Genomic DNA, 14,687 nt, shown 5'->3' with positions numbered 1-14,687 from the left:
CATGAAATGCTTGTCTGCCGTTGCTTTCCCAGCGGAAGGAGTGACTGACGACATTTACCCAGAACCACCCGCGACAATGAATTTCTCAACCCGGAAATTCAAAGGGGCGGGGGAGGGGAGGCGGGGGAACTATGGGATAGCTACGGAGTAGCTACCCACAGTGCAATGCTCCAGAAATCGACGCTAGCCTCGGACCGTGGACGCACACCACCGATTTAATGTGTTTAGTGTGGCCACGCACACTCGATTTTATAAAATCTGTTTTACAAAACCGGTTTATGCAAATTCGGAATAGTCCCGTAGTGTAGACGTACCCTATGACTGTCCAATACATAAACACAAAGTGATGGTTCCCCCACCCCCACCATTGCCATGGGCAGCAGGGAGCCCTTTGAGGAGCTGATTAAAAGAGAGGGGGAGGGGGAGCTGAAAGGTCCCTGGATAAAGGAAGGGGGCAGCAGTGGGGGATGGACAGGTGACTGGCAACTGATGGTTGGGGGCAACTGTGCTGGTAGTTAGGGGGCAACAACTGGGATTGGGAAACTGGGGTCTGGGCAGTCCCCACGGGGGACACGTGCGCTGCCCTTCCCTGCCCTAGCAGAGACCCAGCATCTCCTAGAATATCAGGGCTGGAAGGGACCTCAGGAGGTGTCTAGTCCAACCCCCTGCTCAAAGCAGGGCCAATCCCCAACTAAATCCCCAAATGGCTCCCGCAAGGAGTCAGCTCCCAGCCCTGGGTTTAGCAGGCCAGTGCTCCAACCACTGAGCCATCCCACCCCCACTCCAGGGGCAGCCATGTGCTGGGGAATGACTCAGGGCAACAATTTCCCACCTAAACAAGGACAAATCGCTGCAGATAAAACGGGTGGGAAAATGCCCCTCACTAGAGATTTTAAACTGACGTTTGAGACTCATGGGGAGAACGGGGGAAATCGGGGGAGACGGGAGAGCTGATCATTGGAGGGGAAAGGGGGGGAATCGCCCCAGATTTTATAGCCCCGTGTGAGACACTGAGAGAGAAAAGGGGCAGAACTAGAGAGAATTTGTATCGGGGGCGAGAGGCAAGTGGCACAAACAGGGACAGGATCCAGTGCTCCCTCCCCCTTCGCCCGCCCGCCACTTCCCGGGAATTTCCTGGCTGCCCAGAGACAGTTCAACACCCCACCCCGTGTCCCACTGACCTTCCCCTACAACTCCAGCTTCTCCCCTCCTGCCTGACACCCCCATCTCCCCACCACAGGAGATCCCCGCCAGACCCCAGTCTCTGCCCCAAATCCCACTGGGGCTGAGGCAGCTCTGAGGCTTCTCCCAGGTTCCTGGGGCAGAGTCACTTTCCTGCCCAGCCCCAGTGCCCCCGGGGTCTCTCACTCCCGGGGCTCCGGCTGAGGACTGGTCGGGGCAGAGCCCGGGGCTGCCCAGGGGCCGGTCCCAGCTGGAGAAAGCCCCCCCCGGCCGGGGTAGGAATGTGCTGCTGGCAGGAAAAGGTCTGAGGAGATGGAACGCTGAGGGCTGGTTTTGGCGGGAAAAACCGGTTTGGACTGGTTTGAGCCTGTCCCCTGATGCTAAACAAGTCCCCTCTCAGAGATAGAGTCCAGGGGTCAATAGTTCATATGCTCCAGATTGGATCTTATTTTAAAGCCAGTGATTTACTTCATAAACATCTTATTAACCAACTAATGGAACCTATTGAACAGTTCATACTTCTCACACCTAACAATGAGATAAAAAAAAGAACACAGACAAGCCTTGTCAGTAATGGCTAATGTCCTAACTGGGAAGCACGTGCGCTTGTTGCAGGGCTGCTGCTCAGGGACGGGAACCTCCTGCCACCCAGCCTTCAAAATCACTCAGGCTGCACTTTCTGCACGACTAGGTGCTGGCTGAGGCGTGGGGTGGTGGCCTCTGCTGCAGGTGATGGGAATCGCAGGTATTTAAAGCCATGGCCTAGAGGAGGGAAGTGCCTAACTCCAGAGTCTGCAGCTGCCTAGGGCCAGCGCTGAGGATTTAGAGTCCCTAGTGCTGCCATTGCAAGGTTCAAGCATGCTCAGCCCTGGCATTGCCACCCCTCCTGTGGCTAGTAGCTGCAGCTGGCTAAGGCTGGCCTCTGGGAACTGGCCCCATGGCTGTAGCCAGAGAAGCTACAAGTGGCTCTGTGACTACTGGGGCCATTAAGCTAGAGCAGCTAAAGACACTGGAGTTCACCTCAAGGAACAGAGGTCACCAGTAGGACAGGATTGTCAGGGGGAGCAGGGAAGGAGGGAGCAGGTCAGGCTGGCAGAGGGAGCTTCCAGCTGGGTGGGAGCATGTCCAAAGTGGAAAGGAAAAAAGCGTGGGGAGAGGTGGTGGTGACCAGGTAGCAGACTAGTATGTAGATGGGAGCAGAGGGAGAGAGGCTGGTGGCTTCAGATTCCCAAGGGCTAAGTCCTGACCTTGGGGAGATGGTGTTTGCAGGTGGCTGGCTCACATGGCAGGATGGGGGCTGAGGGAGGGATCTGTCAGAACTGACCAGGTGTCTGCTGGCTTTAGAACTGAGCTGAGACTAGGACCACATGCCGTGACTGGTGACATGGGGGGTACTGGAGACATGGCTAGAGAAGGTCTGAATGAGAAAGGAGATAAATCTGTCGGGAGTTTCCTTGATCACAATGAAAGTTCTGCTCACTGTGGACACTGGTAAACCCACATGGGTGTACAGCTCAATGAGAAAACCCGGGGGCTGAGGGAGCTGTGTATGGCAATGCGTACAGTCACGGAGAGGTGTGTGATCAAAATGAAAAATGTCTCTGAGGTTCAGTACTGGGTATGCTATGGCAGCAATGGCTCTGCCCCACCAGGCCCACACTCGGAGCCCACAGTGACTACATAGGGGCCCACAGATATGTTTGGTGCTGGGACCCACAGAAGGTTAATCCGGCCCTGAGTGCCTGAGCACTGTTTCAGCCCCACATTTTTGGGTGGACCTCCCACAGTGGGAGCTGTAGAGCCCTGCCCCGCAACACACACACACACACACCTGCTGTTGGGAGGGGAACAGGAGAAAGAACAAAAGAAGCAAGAGACGAAGAGAAAGGAGGGAGGGAGGAAAAGGTGAAACAAAAAGGACAAACCCTAATGTCCCCGGTGATTCTAAGGGACAAAATCTCACGTGCACAATAAAATTCTGCCTCCTTAAGCTCATGTTTTCCATGCCTAGAATCCAACTCTCACCAGCTGGATCAGACTGAACAGGTTTCAAACCTCCAAGAGGCTCTTACCTTCTAAACAGGGACGGCTGTTTTCTAGTAAAATCACTAAAAGGGAAGGAGAAAACTCGAAAGAGGTTCCTCCTGGCGCTCATGTCCGTGAATCCGAATACTCTCTCAGTCCTCAGAGAGAGACCTGGAGAAGGAGACTTGCTGAAGCAAAGCCACAGGGGTCTCTGAGGTTTCCCTGGCCCCTTGCCCCCGTCCTGCCTGGCTGATGTCAGCATCTCTCTGTGAGGTCACCACCTCCCCACCGCCTTTGACCAATAGACTGAGGTCCTGCAAAAGGCCTTTGTGATGTCACTGCCACACCCCTCCCTTGCTGTGCCAATGTCCTGCCCCTGGCCAGGCACTTTGCAGGTTTGAGCTACTCCCTGTGGATCACCCCACTCAAGGAGCGTTCGTTCTAGGCAGCAAGCTGGCTAGACAGGGAAACATCAGACGCTGCTCCCAATGCTACACTCAGTTTTTCAGAAATTACTCGACTTTATGGCCAGAAGAGACCATTACAGCATCTAATTTGACCCCCTGCATGTCACAGGCCTCCTGTAGGACACAATAGCTACTTTTGGGGCAAACACATTCCAGAAAGGCATCTAGTCTTCCTTAAATGACATCAAGAGATGGAGAATCCACCACTTTCCTTGGTAGCTTGTTCCTATGGTGAATCATCCTCGCTGTTGAATATTTTTGCTTTAGTTGAAATATGAATTTGTCTCTTTTCACCTTCCAGCCACGGGGTCTTGTTATGCCTTTCTCTGCTAGATTAAAGAGCCCCTTAATAGCCAATATGTTCTTTCCATTAAGGCACTTCAACACTTCAATGAAGTCACCTTTCAATCTTCTTTTGATAAGCTAAACAGGTTGAGCTCTTTCAATAGCTCACTAGAAGGCATTTTTCTCCAGCTCTCAGGACATTTGGTGGCTTTTTGCTGCCCCAGCTCCAGTTTCACAACATATTTTTCAACTGAGGACACCAAAATTGGAGGCAGTATTCCAGTATCAGTCTCACTGATGCCGTGTCACCTCCTGTGACGTTATTGACATAATCTGTAACTGTATAGATCACCGTTGCGACCGCTGTTCTATATTTGCAGCCAATATTGTAGAAAGGTTGTCGTGTAAGGGGTCTATGGAGAGGTTCTGATTGGCTGATTATAATGATGCCATCTCTAGATGCGTATCATTTTTGTAGTTGACCTTATAAGTATTGGCTCTGTTCTGTCCATATTTCAAACTTGTGCTCTGCTTCCGGGGAACACCCCAGACAAGTTGGTGTCAGTTCTGCCTAGCCTGCTTGATGGCCCATTAAGGACCATCAGCTACACAATCGACCCACTGAGAGAAGGCAGATACGCCTTGTGACTCAGCAAGGTCTGCAGGGACCTGCCTATGGAGAGAACGCTAAGGTTTTTCTATGCCACGTGCTGGACAGAGTGTCCTTGGGACAAAGAAAGCAAAGACCACATGGCAAAAGACTATAAAAGGCTGATGCCTCATCTCCATCTTGTCTTCAGTCCTGCTTCATACCTCTGGAGGGACTTTGCTACAAACTGAAGCTCTGTACAAAGGACTGAATGACCCATCCCAGCTGTGGATGGACTCCAGAGACTTGATTTGAACCTGCAGTTTATTCCATCATTGCTACAAGCCTGAACCAAGAACTTTCCCATTACTGTATGTGAAGGGTTAAAATCCATGTGCATTTTATAAAACAACCTGGTCTATGGATTGTGCCAGCTCTTTTCCAGACCCGAAGTCCAGACTATGGTCTAGCCCACTATGACTCTTTTGATGGTTTAAATTACACTCACAGGCACCGATGATATTACTGAAAGTTTGGGAGTTAGGAGCTGAAAGGTCAGTGGTCCAGTCCCCTCACAGATGACCCCGACCCTCTGGGACAGGGGCAGGTCTGAGCTCTCACACCAAATGCCTCATTGTGGCTGCCAGAATCTATGGGCGGCTCATTTAGTTTACACCGAGGGTTGAGTCCTGCTTCGTGCACCATGTGTGAGAATGAAAATCCTAAACCACCCTTTGAAATAACAAAAGCAGCAGGACGTGTTATTGTCCCTGCCCCAGAGCAGACAGACCGATGGAGAAATGCCATGAGTCCAGGGTAATACTCCACTGCCGTTCTACCTTTTTTACTTGCTAAACTCCCTCCCAGCCTTGTGGGGTCTCAGAGCCCAGTACTGAGCCTGAGCCGAGATGTCTACACTACAAATTTACCACCCCACAGCCCAAGCCCCGGGAGCCTGAGCTGGTATGGGGCAGCCCTGGGTGTTACATTGCAGTGTGGACATAAGCCTATTGTGTTTCATTTCTTAGGTTCTGCTGCCATCGTGTGGCCATTTCCTTCCCCTCCTTTCTGTCCAAAGCGCAGAGCCCAGTTCCTCCAGAGGGAGAAGGACGTCTTTCTTCTTTCCTTCCTCAACAGCCCCCTTCCCTGGAGAGCCCTTTGCTGGGGTCTGGGTGGGGAACAGCCGTTTCTGAGGATTAATTTCATATTAATGGTGTTGATCTATAGATTTTACAGCCAGACTAGATCACTAGGTACCTCTGCTCTGACCTGATTCAGAACAGAGTCCAGAGAATTTTACCCAGTGACTCCTAACATCCACCCCAAGATCTTCTGGCTGAACGAGGAGGGTTCATTCAGAAAGTCATCGTGTTTGGGTGTAAAGGTGTGAAATGATGGGGAAATTGGCCCCTCTTTCAAGTTTAAACGTTGTAACTTCTACACCTAGACCGGGGTGGCCAACCTGAGCCTGAGAAGGAGCCAGAATTTCCCAGTGTAACTGCCAAACGTGCACCTTTGTATGCAACTACTGAGTCAATTGTGAACCTTCCCATCATTGCCCTTTGCTCTTAACCCTGAGGCTATTGCCCCATCATTGGGGCCATTTCCCGCCTCTCTTTCATACAGAAGCACCATTTTCTTTGCACAGACACAGGAACAGCAAGATCTTTCTCTGTCCCTTGTGCAAAGCAGGGGGCCAAATTCCATGGAAACAATGGACAAGCAGGGGGCTCTGGGCACATCCAGCCCTGGCCGTGAGATGTTCCCTCCCCTCTTTCTTTATGCTGCTGCTGCTATTTCATGGATTGTCTGGGATGGGGAAAAAGCTGAGTTCACTCCAGGTGGAGGAAAAGAACCCTGAAAATCTCAGGACCCAACCCTGCTACCAGGATCACTGAGGTGCTGGGAATCTGCCTGGGAAAGGGACTGTGTGAATTGTCAAGGTAGGGAATGAATAACAATCTACAACAAGATCCACCTCATTAAGCACTGACACAGGCTAATCCTGCTGGCAATAGAAGGGAAACTGGGAGCCATTCTTTGCTGTTCAGCCATGGAAACAGTGACCCAATTGCACTGCAGTGAATGTGCTGGGGAAGGCTGGACTTCACAGGCAGGTGGAAATAGTAGATCCTAGAAATACCTGGAGCTTCCCACACCACTGCTGCCACCAGGGTGAGGTGTTGAGCTTCTCACAGCATCTCCCACTATGACCTTGCAGTAGGGGATTGCCGCACCCCCAACCCAATGCAGGGGAGAGGGCTGAGTGTATCTCTGCACCCTGAGACCAGGGCACCCACACTCTGTGCCCCACACATAGAATCTGGCCCTGCTAAAAAGTGACCCCTATGAACAAGTCACCTCCAGGAAAGTAGGATTGGTCCTCAGAGAGGGGAATGGGCTTCTTGTGAAGCTTATAGGTCACTGGATGCTCTGGAAACAGGAGGGCTCTGAGTGTAACCCATAGCAAACACAACCTGCTAGGGGATGTAGCTCAGTGGTTGAGCACATGCTTTGTGTGCATGAGGCCCTGGGTTCAATCCCCAGCATCTCCATGATCATTTTTTCACCCTGCTGCTTTGCTCATGCCCAGAGGGGATGTGGCCCACCAGTCTCCCTGCACCAGTTTCAGTCCTGCTCAGTGAGGAGCAAGTGACAATTGCATGGAAGGTCGGGGTGGGGGTTCTGCTCCTAAGTCACCGTGGTACATTTAAGATTCCCACCCGCTGTCTGCTTGGGACAATGGTAGATGAGAAGGGCGAATCCTCCAGCACTGGAGGGAAAGGTCCCATCTGCACAGCCTGAGAGGCAAGGAAACAGAGGGGCAGGGTAGAGAGAGGTCAGTGATTTACTCCCAGCAGGGGACACTGTCTTTTTGAGTATCAGAGGGGAAGCCGTGTTAGTCTGGCTCTGTAAAAGGCGACAGAGTCCTGTGGCACCTTCTAGACTAACAGACGTATTGGAGCATGAGCTTTCGTGGGTGAATCCCCACTTCGTCAGATGAATGGAGTGGGAATTCTGTGACTGGCTTGCCAACTACAAAAGCAGTTTCTCCTCCCTTGGTGATCACACCTCAACTGCTAGAAGAGGGTCTCATCCTCCCTGATTGAACTAACCTCGTTATCTCTAGACTGATTCTTGCCTGCATACTTATACCTGCCCCTGCAAATTTCCACTACATTCATCTCACAAAGTGGGATTCACCCATGGAAGCTTATGCTCCAATATGTCTGTTAGTCCGTAAGGTGCCACTGGACTCTGTCTTTTTGAGGCGAGTGCTGCTGGCTTGGGATGGTGCTGACGATGGATAGAAAAAAGGCTGGAGTCAATGGCAGATAGGACCACAGAAGGGGAAGGGGAATGGCAGCCCCACAGAAGGTCCTGGGTGCTCAGATGCTCCCAGTTATTGCACCTAGACAGAGAAAAGACACCGAGGGACCCAGCCCCCCTACAGTGATCCCATGGACAAGAACCTGGTTAGGAGTGGGGTGAAGGTTCCCTCTGGGCAAAGGGGAGCTGAAATCCCTCCGCATCCTGGAATTTAAGCAACGAAAGCTTCAAACCCTGCATGGGTGTGGGCTGAGGTGCATCAGCAGACGGTTGGGCAGGAGGTTTGTATAATTTTTGGTGGTGCCCAGAATGGGACCAAGTCCTGCCCCACACACCTGTGTAAGGCTCTGGGAAGGAGTTTGGGTGTGGGAGAGAGAGGGGTTGGGCTCTGGGAGAGTTTGGGTGCAGGGTCTGGGCTCAGTCAGGGGGTTGTGGTGAAGTAGGCAGTGTGGGGGGCAGGCTCTTGGAGGGAGTTTGGGTGCAGGTGTGGGGTCTGGGCTGGGGCAGGGGTTGCAGGAGAGGGTGAGGGGTGCAGCATTTACCTCAGGCATCTCCCGAAAGCAACCCGCAGCCCCTAAGCTGGAGGGCCAGGGCGTCTCTGCACTGCTGCCCACAGACTCCACCCCCGCAGCTCCCATTGCCACAGTTGGCAGAGTTGGCAGTTGGGGCAGGGGCAGCATGTGGAGACCCCCCACCCCCACAGTTGTTCTTCTCACAGCTGGCTGATGGGGGGGCAGCAGGGGATCTCCCAAATCTGGGGGAATCTCTCTGTGCCTCACTGTTAGTTCTCCATCCTGTCTCCCCCTAACCACGCACCACTCCCCTCCCCATTATCAGTGTTTTAAAGTAAACCTTCCCTCCCTTTATGGGATACAGACTCTGTGACAGAGACTGACTGGGGCTCCTCTCTGCATGGCCCCAGTGGGGAAGGAAAGAGACTGGGGGAGGGGGAGAAGATGGGCAGAAGGAGTCAAATGGGGCAAAGCCAGAATAGAGATTTTCTTCCTGTTAAAATGCACTGGAGTCTCATCGCTGAAAGGCCGCATCTTGAGTTAAGTTTGAACCAGCAGCCTTTCAATTACCAGGCAAAGGTGTGAACCACAGAGACTGATAACTGCCTGCTTCCCAAATGTGTTTAAAAAACATCTTTAGGGGTGCAACTGGTTAGTGCAGAGGGGCCATCTGTTGGGGTTATGAGCTCAAGCTTTCTCTCAAGCCCTTGTTTCTCTTACCTGTGTAGTTTGTTTTGCCAGTTCATATAGAAAGTGCTATACTAGAAAAAGGAGAGTAAGTTCTAAAATGTAGAGGTGGGTGCATACTTTAGAAACATCCCCCCTGTGCTGCCATTAGTTCCAGTAGATTGTTCACTGGAAGGGCAAATTGATTTCTTTGCTGCTGAGAAAGATGCCAGGACAGGTCTGTGGGCACCAGATCTCTCTGCTTCTTCCAGTTCCTTCCCTGCTCCAGTCACTGCTGTAGGAGGATCCTATATGCACTGAGCCTAAACATTTTCCTGGGCCTTCTTAGCATAGTTGGCAGCATGTCAGTCTCATACTCAGTAGGTCCTGAGCTCACACCTCAGAAAAGACAATGGTTTTCTGCTCCCTGCTTCAGATTTTCTAAAGGAAATCAGAGAAAAGAAGCTATAGGAGAGTGGTTCCTAGAAACTCTAACACACACAGATTTTTCCAAGGCATTAACTTTTCCTACTCTGTGGCGTTTGTATTCTCCATAGAGCAAAATAAAACAAAAACATGCAAGTCTAAGACTAATACAGTATGAAACTCAATACAGATAAAATCTCACCCTCAGAGACCTTCCAACAAGCTTCTTTTGCAGACTAGACTTATTTCTTGTCTGGGCCCAATATTTTCACCTGGTATAGTCCTCGTTCCAGCTCAGGTGGTAGCTAGGGGATTTCTCATGACTGCAGCCACCTTTCTTCTGTTCCACCCCCTTATACAGCTTTGGTACAAGGCAGGAATCTTTTGTCTCTCTCCTGGGGAAAAGCCCCAGGTTTAAGATGGATTCCTGTACCAGGTGACATGGTCACATGCCCTGTGAGACCCCAAGCCTTCATTGTTCCTGGCCTGACTCACAGATGGTGCAGGACAGAGCCATCTCCAGTCAATTGTCCTGGTTAATGGGAGCCATCAGGAGTCCAAACCACTATTAATGGCCCACACTTTGCATCATTACAACAGGACCTCAGAGTTATAGTTCATATTTCTAGCTTCAGATACAGGAATGATCGGTTCATACAAATAGGCTGAACACACACAGTAGATAATAAGCTTTGTAATGATACTGCACAAGAGACCTTTTGCATCAAGCATGTTCCAGTTACATTATATTCACACTCATTAGCATATTTTCATAAAATCATCAACATCACAGCAGGGAAAGGGTTTTACTGCGGCACCTGGGAGCAGTTGAGTTTCATGTTCAGGCTCTGCTATGAGTTCCTCCAGGTTTCCCATAAGCACACAGGGCCCTTAGTGGGTACTCTCGATACAGGAATGGCCCAGATACAATGAAGTGATGGGAATTGCATTTTCCTTTTTAATTTTTGAATTTCCAATGACATTTCTATTTGTGATTTTGTTTTGCTTCGTATAACTGTGTTTTCTCAGGGACTTGATATTTACCAGGCTAACTAACAGCTAATAACGGGAGACTTCCAAGCAGGGCGTGGGCGAGCAGAAAAGAACTGTAAGAGATGCTGGTTTTCGACCTTGTGTTAGATAAGAATAGAATGCAGATTGTAGCAGAAATTGCTGAGAGAAGTAAGCTATCAGAAAGGAATATGTACAAACAAAATGCAGTTGTTGCTCCTTACTGTATGTCACAAAAGGTATAAATGCTTGCCTTAATTGTTTATCTAACCGAGACCTACCTTGGGAGGGGAAACTCTGCCTGTCTGTACTCTCCCGAATAACTGCAGTTGCTCGAAATAAACGGCATAATATAATAACATTTAACATCTCTGTGGTGGGAAGAACATCTCAACAGCCCAACACTGTGGCATTTGATTTAAAAAATGAGAACTATACAAAAATGAGGGGGTTAGTTAAACAGAATTTAAAAAGGTACAGTGACTAAAGCGAAATTCCTGTAAGCTGCATGGACACTTTAACAACACCATAATAGAGGCCCAACTTAAATGTATACCCCAATTTAAGAAACACAGTAAAAGAACTAAAAAAGAGCCACCGGGGCTTAACAACCATGTAACAGAAGCAGTGAGAGACAAAAAGACTTCCTTTAAAAAGTGGAAGTCAAATCCTAGAAAGGAGCATAAACATTGCCAAATTGTAGGTGACAAATCTGAGGAACTGTCACAGACTGAAGTGTCACTAGAGGAGGTTTTGGAATTAATTGATAAACTCAACATTAACAAGTCACCGGGACCAGATGGCATTCACCCAAGAGTTCTGAAAGAACTCAAATGTGAAGTTGCGGAACTATTAACTATGGTTTGTAACCTGTCCTTTGAATCGGCTTCGGTACCCAATTACTGGAAGTTAGCTAATGTAACGCCAATATTTAAAAAGGGCTCTAGAGGTGATTACAGACCAGTAAGTCTAACATCGGTACCGGGCAAATTAGTTGAAACAGTAGTAAAGAATAAAATTGTCAGACACATAGAAGAACATAAACTGTTGGGCAAAAGTCAACACAGTTTCCGTAAAGGGAAATCATGTCTTACTAATCTATTAGAGTTCTTTGAGGGGGTCAACAAACACGTGGACAAGGGGGATCCGGTGGACATAGTGTACTTAGATTTCCAGAAAGCCTTTGACAAGGTCCCTCGCCAAAGGCTCTTACATAAATTAAGCTGTCATGGGATAAAAGGGAAGGTCCTTTCAAGGACTGAGAACTGGTTAAAAGACAGGGAACAAAGGGTAGGAATTAAGGTAAATTCTCAGAATGGAGAGGGGTAACTAGTGGTGTTCCCCAAGGGTCAGTCCTAGGACCAATCCTACTCAACTTATTCATAAACGATCTGGAGAAAGGGGTAAAAAGTGAGGTGGCAAAGTTTGCAGATGATACTAAACTGCTCAAGATAGTTAAGACCAAAGCAGACTGTGAAGAACTTAAAAAAGATCTCACAAAACTAAGTGATTGGGCAACAAAATGGCACATGAAATTTAATGTGGATAAATGTAAAGTAATGCATATTGGAAAAAATAACTCCAATTATACATAAAATATGATCGGGACTAATTTAGTTACAACAAATCAGGAAAAAGATCTTGGAGGCATAATGGATAGTTCTCTGAAGATGCCCACGCAGTGTGCAGAGGCGGTCAAAAAAGCAAACAGGATGTTAGGAATCATTAAAAAGGGGATAGAGAATAAGACTGACGATATTATTACCCTTATATAACTCCATGGTATGCCCACATCTTGAATTCTATGTACAGATGTGGTCTCCTCATCTCAAAAAAGATATACTGGCATTAGAAAAGGTTCAGAGAAGGGCAATTAAAATGATTAGGGGTTTGGAACGGGTCCCATATGAGGAGAGATTAAAGAGGCTAGGGCTTTTCAGCTTGGAAAAGAGGAGACTAAGGGAATATGATAGAGGTATATAAAATCATGAGTGATGTGGAGAAAGTAGATAAGGAAAAGTTATTTACTTACTCCCATAATACAAGAACTAGGGGCCACCAAATGAAATTAATAGGCAGCTGGTTTAAAACAAATAAAAGGAAGTTCTTCTTCACACAGCGCACAGTCAACTTGTGGAACTCCTTGCCTGAAGAGGTTGTGAAGGCTAGGACTATAACAGGGTTTAAAAGAAAACTGGATAAATTCATGGAGGTTAAGTCCATTAATGGCTATTAGCCAGGATGGGTAAGGAATGGTGTCCCTAGCCTCTGTTAGTCAGAGGATGGAGATGGATGGCAGGAGAGAGATCACTTGATCACTGTCTGTTAGGTTCACTCCCTGGGCTGCTTCTGCTCTACAACTATAATTGTCTTTTTACACCAAAATCACTAACTTGAGCACCCAATTCCATGTACAGTCCTAGTGGATGTAAGGCACAGGTAACTTTTTCCTCAGGGTAGCTTGTTGGCATCAACCCTCTCTCCCCCACCTGGAGCTGATGAAATTCCTGGCTGGAGGGACACACGCTCTTACAAGTCAAAAGGGAAGGAGCTGATAGAAAAGATCACAGGACTGACCCCAAAGAAGGGTGAGCTGCAAAAGGGAGAAGCAGGCAACTCATCTGGCAGAGCTGAGAGACCACAGTGAAGATGGTGCAAAGATCACTATATTGGAATTAGCAAATGTGATTTTTTAAAACAAATCTTTGGAAAGCCCTAATAAAGGCATTTCTTACAGTTCTCTCCGATTTGGATTTTCTGATATCTAATAGGGAATGACATCTGATTGAAGCTTTTCCCAAATGCAGAGCATGTGTAGGGTCTCTCTCCACTGTGGATTCTACGATGTCTGATAAGGGTTGAGCGCTGACTGAAGCTTTTCCCGCACTCAGCGCACGTGTAGGGCTGCTCTCCTGTGTGGATTCTCTGATGTCTGATAAGGTGTGAGCGCCGACTGAAGCTTTTCCCGCACTCAGAGCACGTGTAGGGCATCTCTCCTGTGTGGATTCTCCGATGTGTGATAAGGATTGAGCGCTGACTGAAGCTTTTCCCGCACTCAGCGCACGTGAAGGCGTCTCCCTGTGTGGATTCTACGATGTCTGATAAGGTTTGAGCGCTGACTGAAGCTTTTCCCGCACTCAGCGCACGTGTAGGGAGTCTCCCCTGTGTGGATTCTCTGATGTGTGATAAGGTGTGAGCGTTGACTGAAGCTTTCCCCGCACTCAGCGCACGTGTAGGGCGTCTCCCCTGTGTGGATTCTCTGATGTCTGATAAGGTGTGAGCGCCGATTGAAGCTTTTCCCGCACTCAGCGCACGTGAAGGGCGTCTCCCCGGTGTGGATTCTCTGATGTCTGATAAGGTGTGAGCGCCGACTGAAGCTTTTCCCGCACTCAGCGCACATGTAGGGCGTCTCCCCTGTGTGGATTCTCTGATGTGTGATAAGGCTTGAGCGCCAATTGAAGCTTTTCCCGCACTCAGCGCACGTGTAGGGAGTCTCCCCTGTGTGGATTCTCTGATGTCTGATAAGGTTTGAGCAACAACTGAAGCTTTTCCCGCACTCAGCGCACGTGCAGGGCGTCTCTCTTGTGTGGATTCTCTCATGTCTAATAAGGAGTGAGCGCTGACTGAAGCTTTCCCCGCACTTGTGGCATGTGTAGTGTGTCTCTTCCAAGTTGATTCTCTCATGTGTAATAAGGTCTGAGAGGCTACTGAAGTTCTCCTCTGGCCTCTGCTGAGTCTCAGAGGCTTTTACTGTTTCTCGGAGTGCACAACTCCTGGAAACATTCCCTTTGGGTCTTTCTGATAACGTCCCATGTGGTGCTACTTGCTCAGCATCTTCCTGCTGGGGTTTCTGCTCCTCATTCTCACGCACCATCCTATCACCTGATGGGAGACAGAGAGAATCCAGACATAGGTCACTCCCTATGCCTGAGAGAAAGGAAATCTCAGAGACAGGAATTTTAAAAGGGATGAACAAACCAAAATATGTGCAGGAGAGATCAAACCTATCAGGAGCTGATTTTCCCCAGAGGAGAGAGGAAGGGATCAGTTTTGGTCTGCATTTCACCAGAACATGGAGGGGGGAAAGTGGGATCAGGTAGGGATCTGCTGCCAGTTGTTAGTCAGGATAGGTGGGAAGCCATGAGTGACATCTGCCTAATTATTCCACATCTGCAGGGAACAATCCTGAACTTG

General features: G+C 49.0%; 1 protein-coding gene and 1 non-coding gene across 2 annotated transcripts; one reads left to right on the top strand and one right to left on the bottom strand.

The window, feature by feature from the left end:
• The first annotated feature begins 7,031 nt into the window (after positions 1-7,031).
• TRNAT-UGU lies at positions 7,032-7,103 on the top strand. The gene has a single exon. It is a non-coding gene; the product is annotated as a tRNA-Thr (tRNA).
• Positions 7,104-13,319: 6,216 nt separating this feature from the next.
• LOC120381858 (zinc finger protein 436-like) lies at positions 13,320-13,992 on the bottom strand (the record flags this gene model as incomplete). The annotated part of the gene is made up of 2 exons (XM_039500021.1): positions 13,320-13,507; positions 13,590-13,992. Coding segments are annotated over 2 exons (591 nt in total), but the record flags the coding sequence as incomplete, so codon positions are not given.
• Positions 13,993-14,687: the final 695 nt, after the last annotated feature.

Source organism: Mauremys reevesii, linkage group 14, assembly GCF_016161935.1.
Source record: "Mauremys reevesii isolate NIE-2019 linkage group 14, ASM1616193v1, whole genome shotgun sequence".
Taxonomy (NCBI): Eukaryota; Metazoa; Chordata; order Testudines; family Geoemydidae; genus Mauremys; species Mauremys reevesii.
The sequence above is the reverse complement of the archived record's forward strand: the minus strand, read 5'-3'. Positions and strand labels throughout refer to the sequence as shown.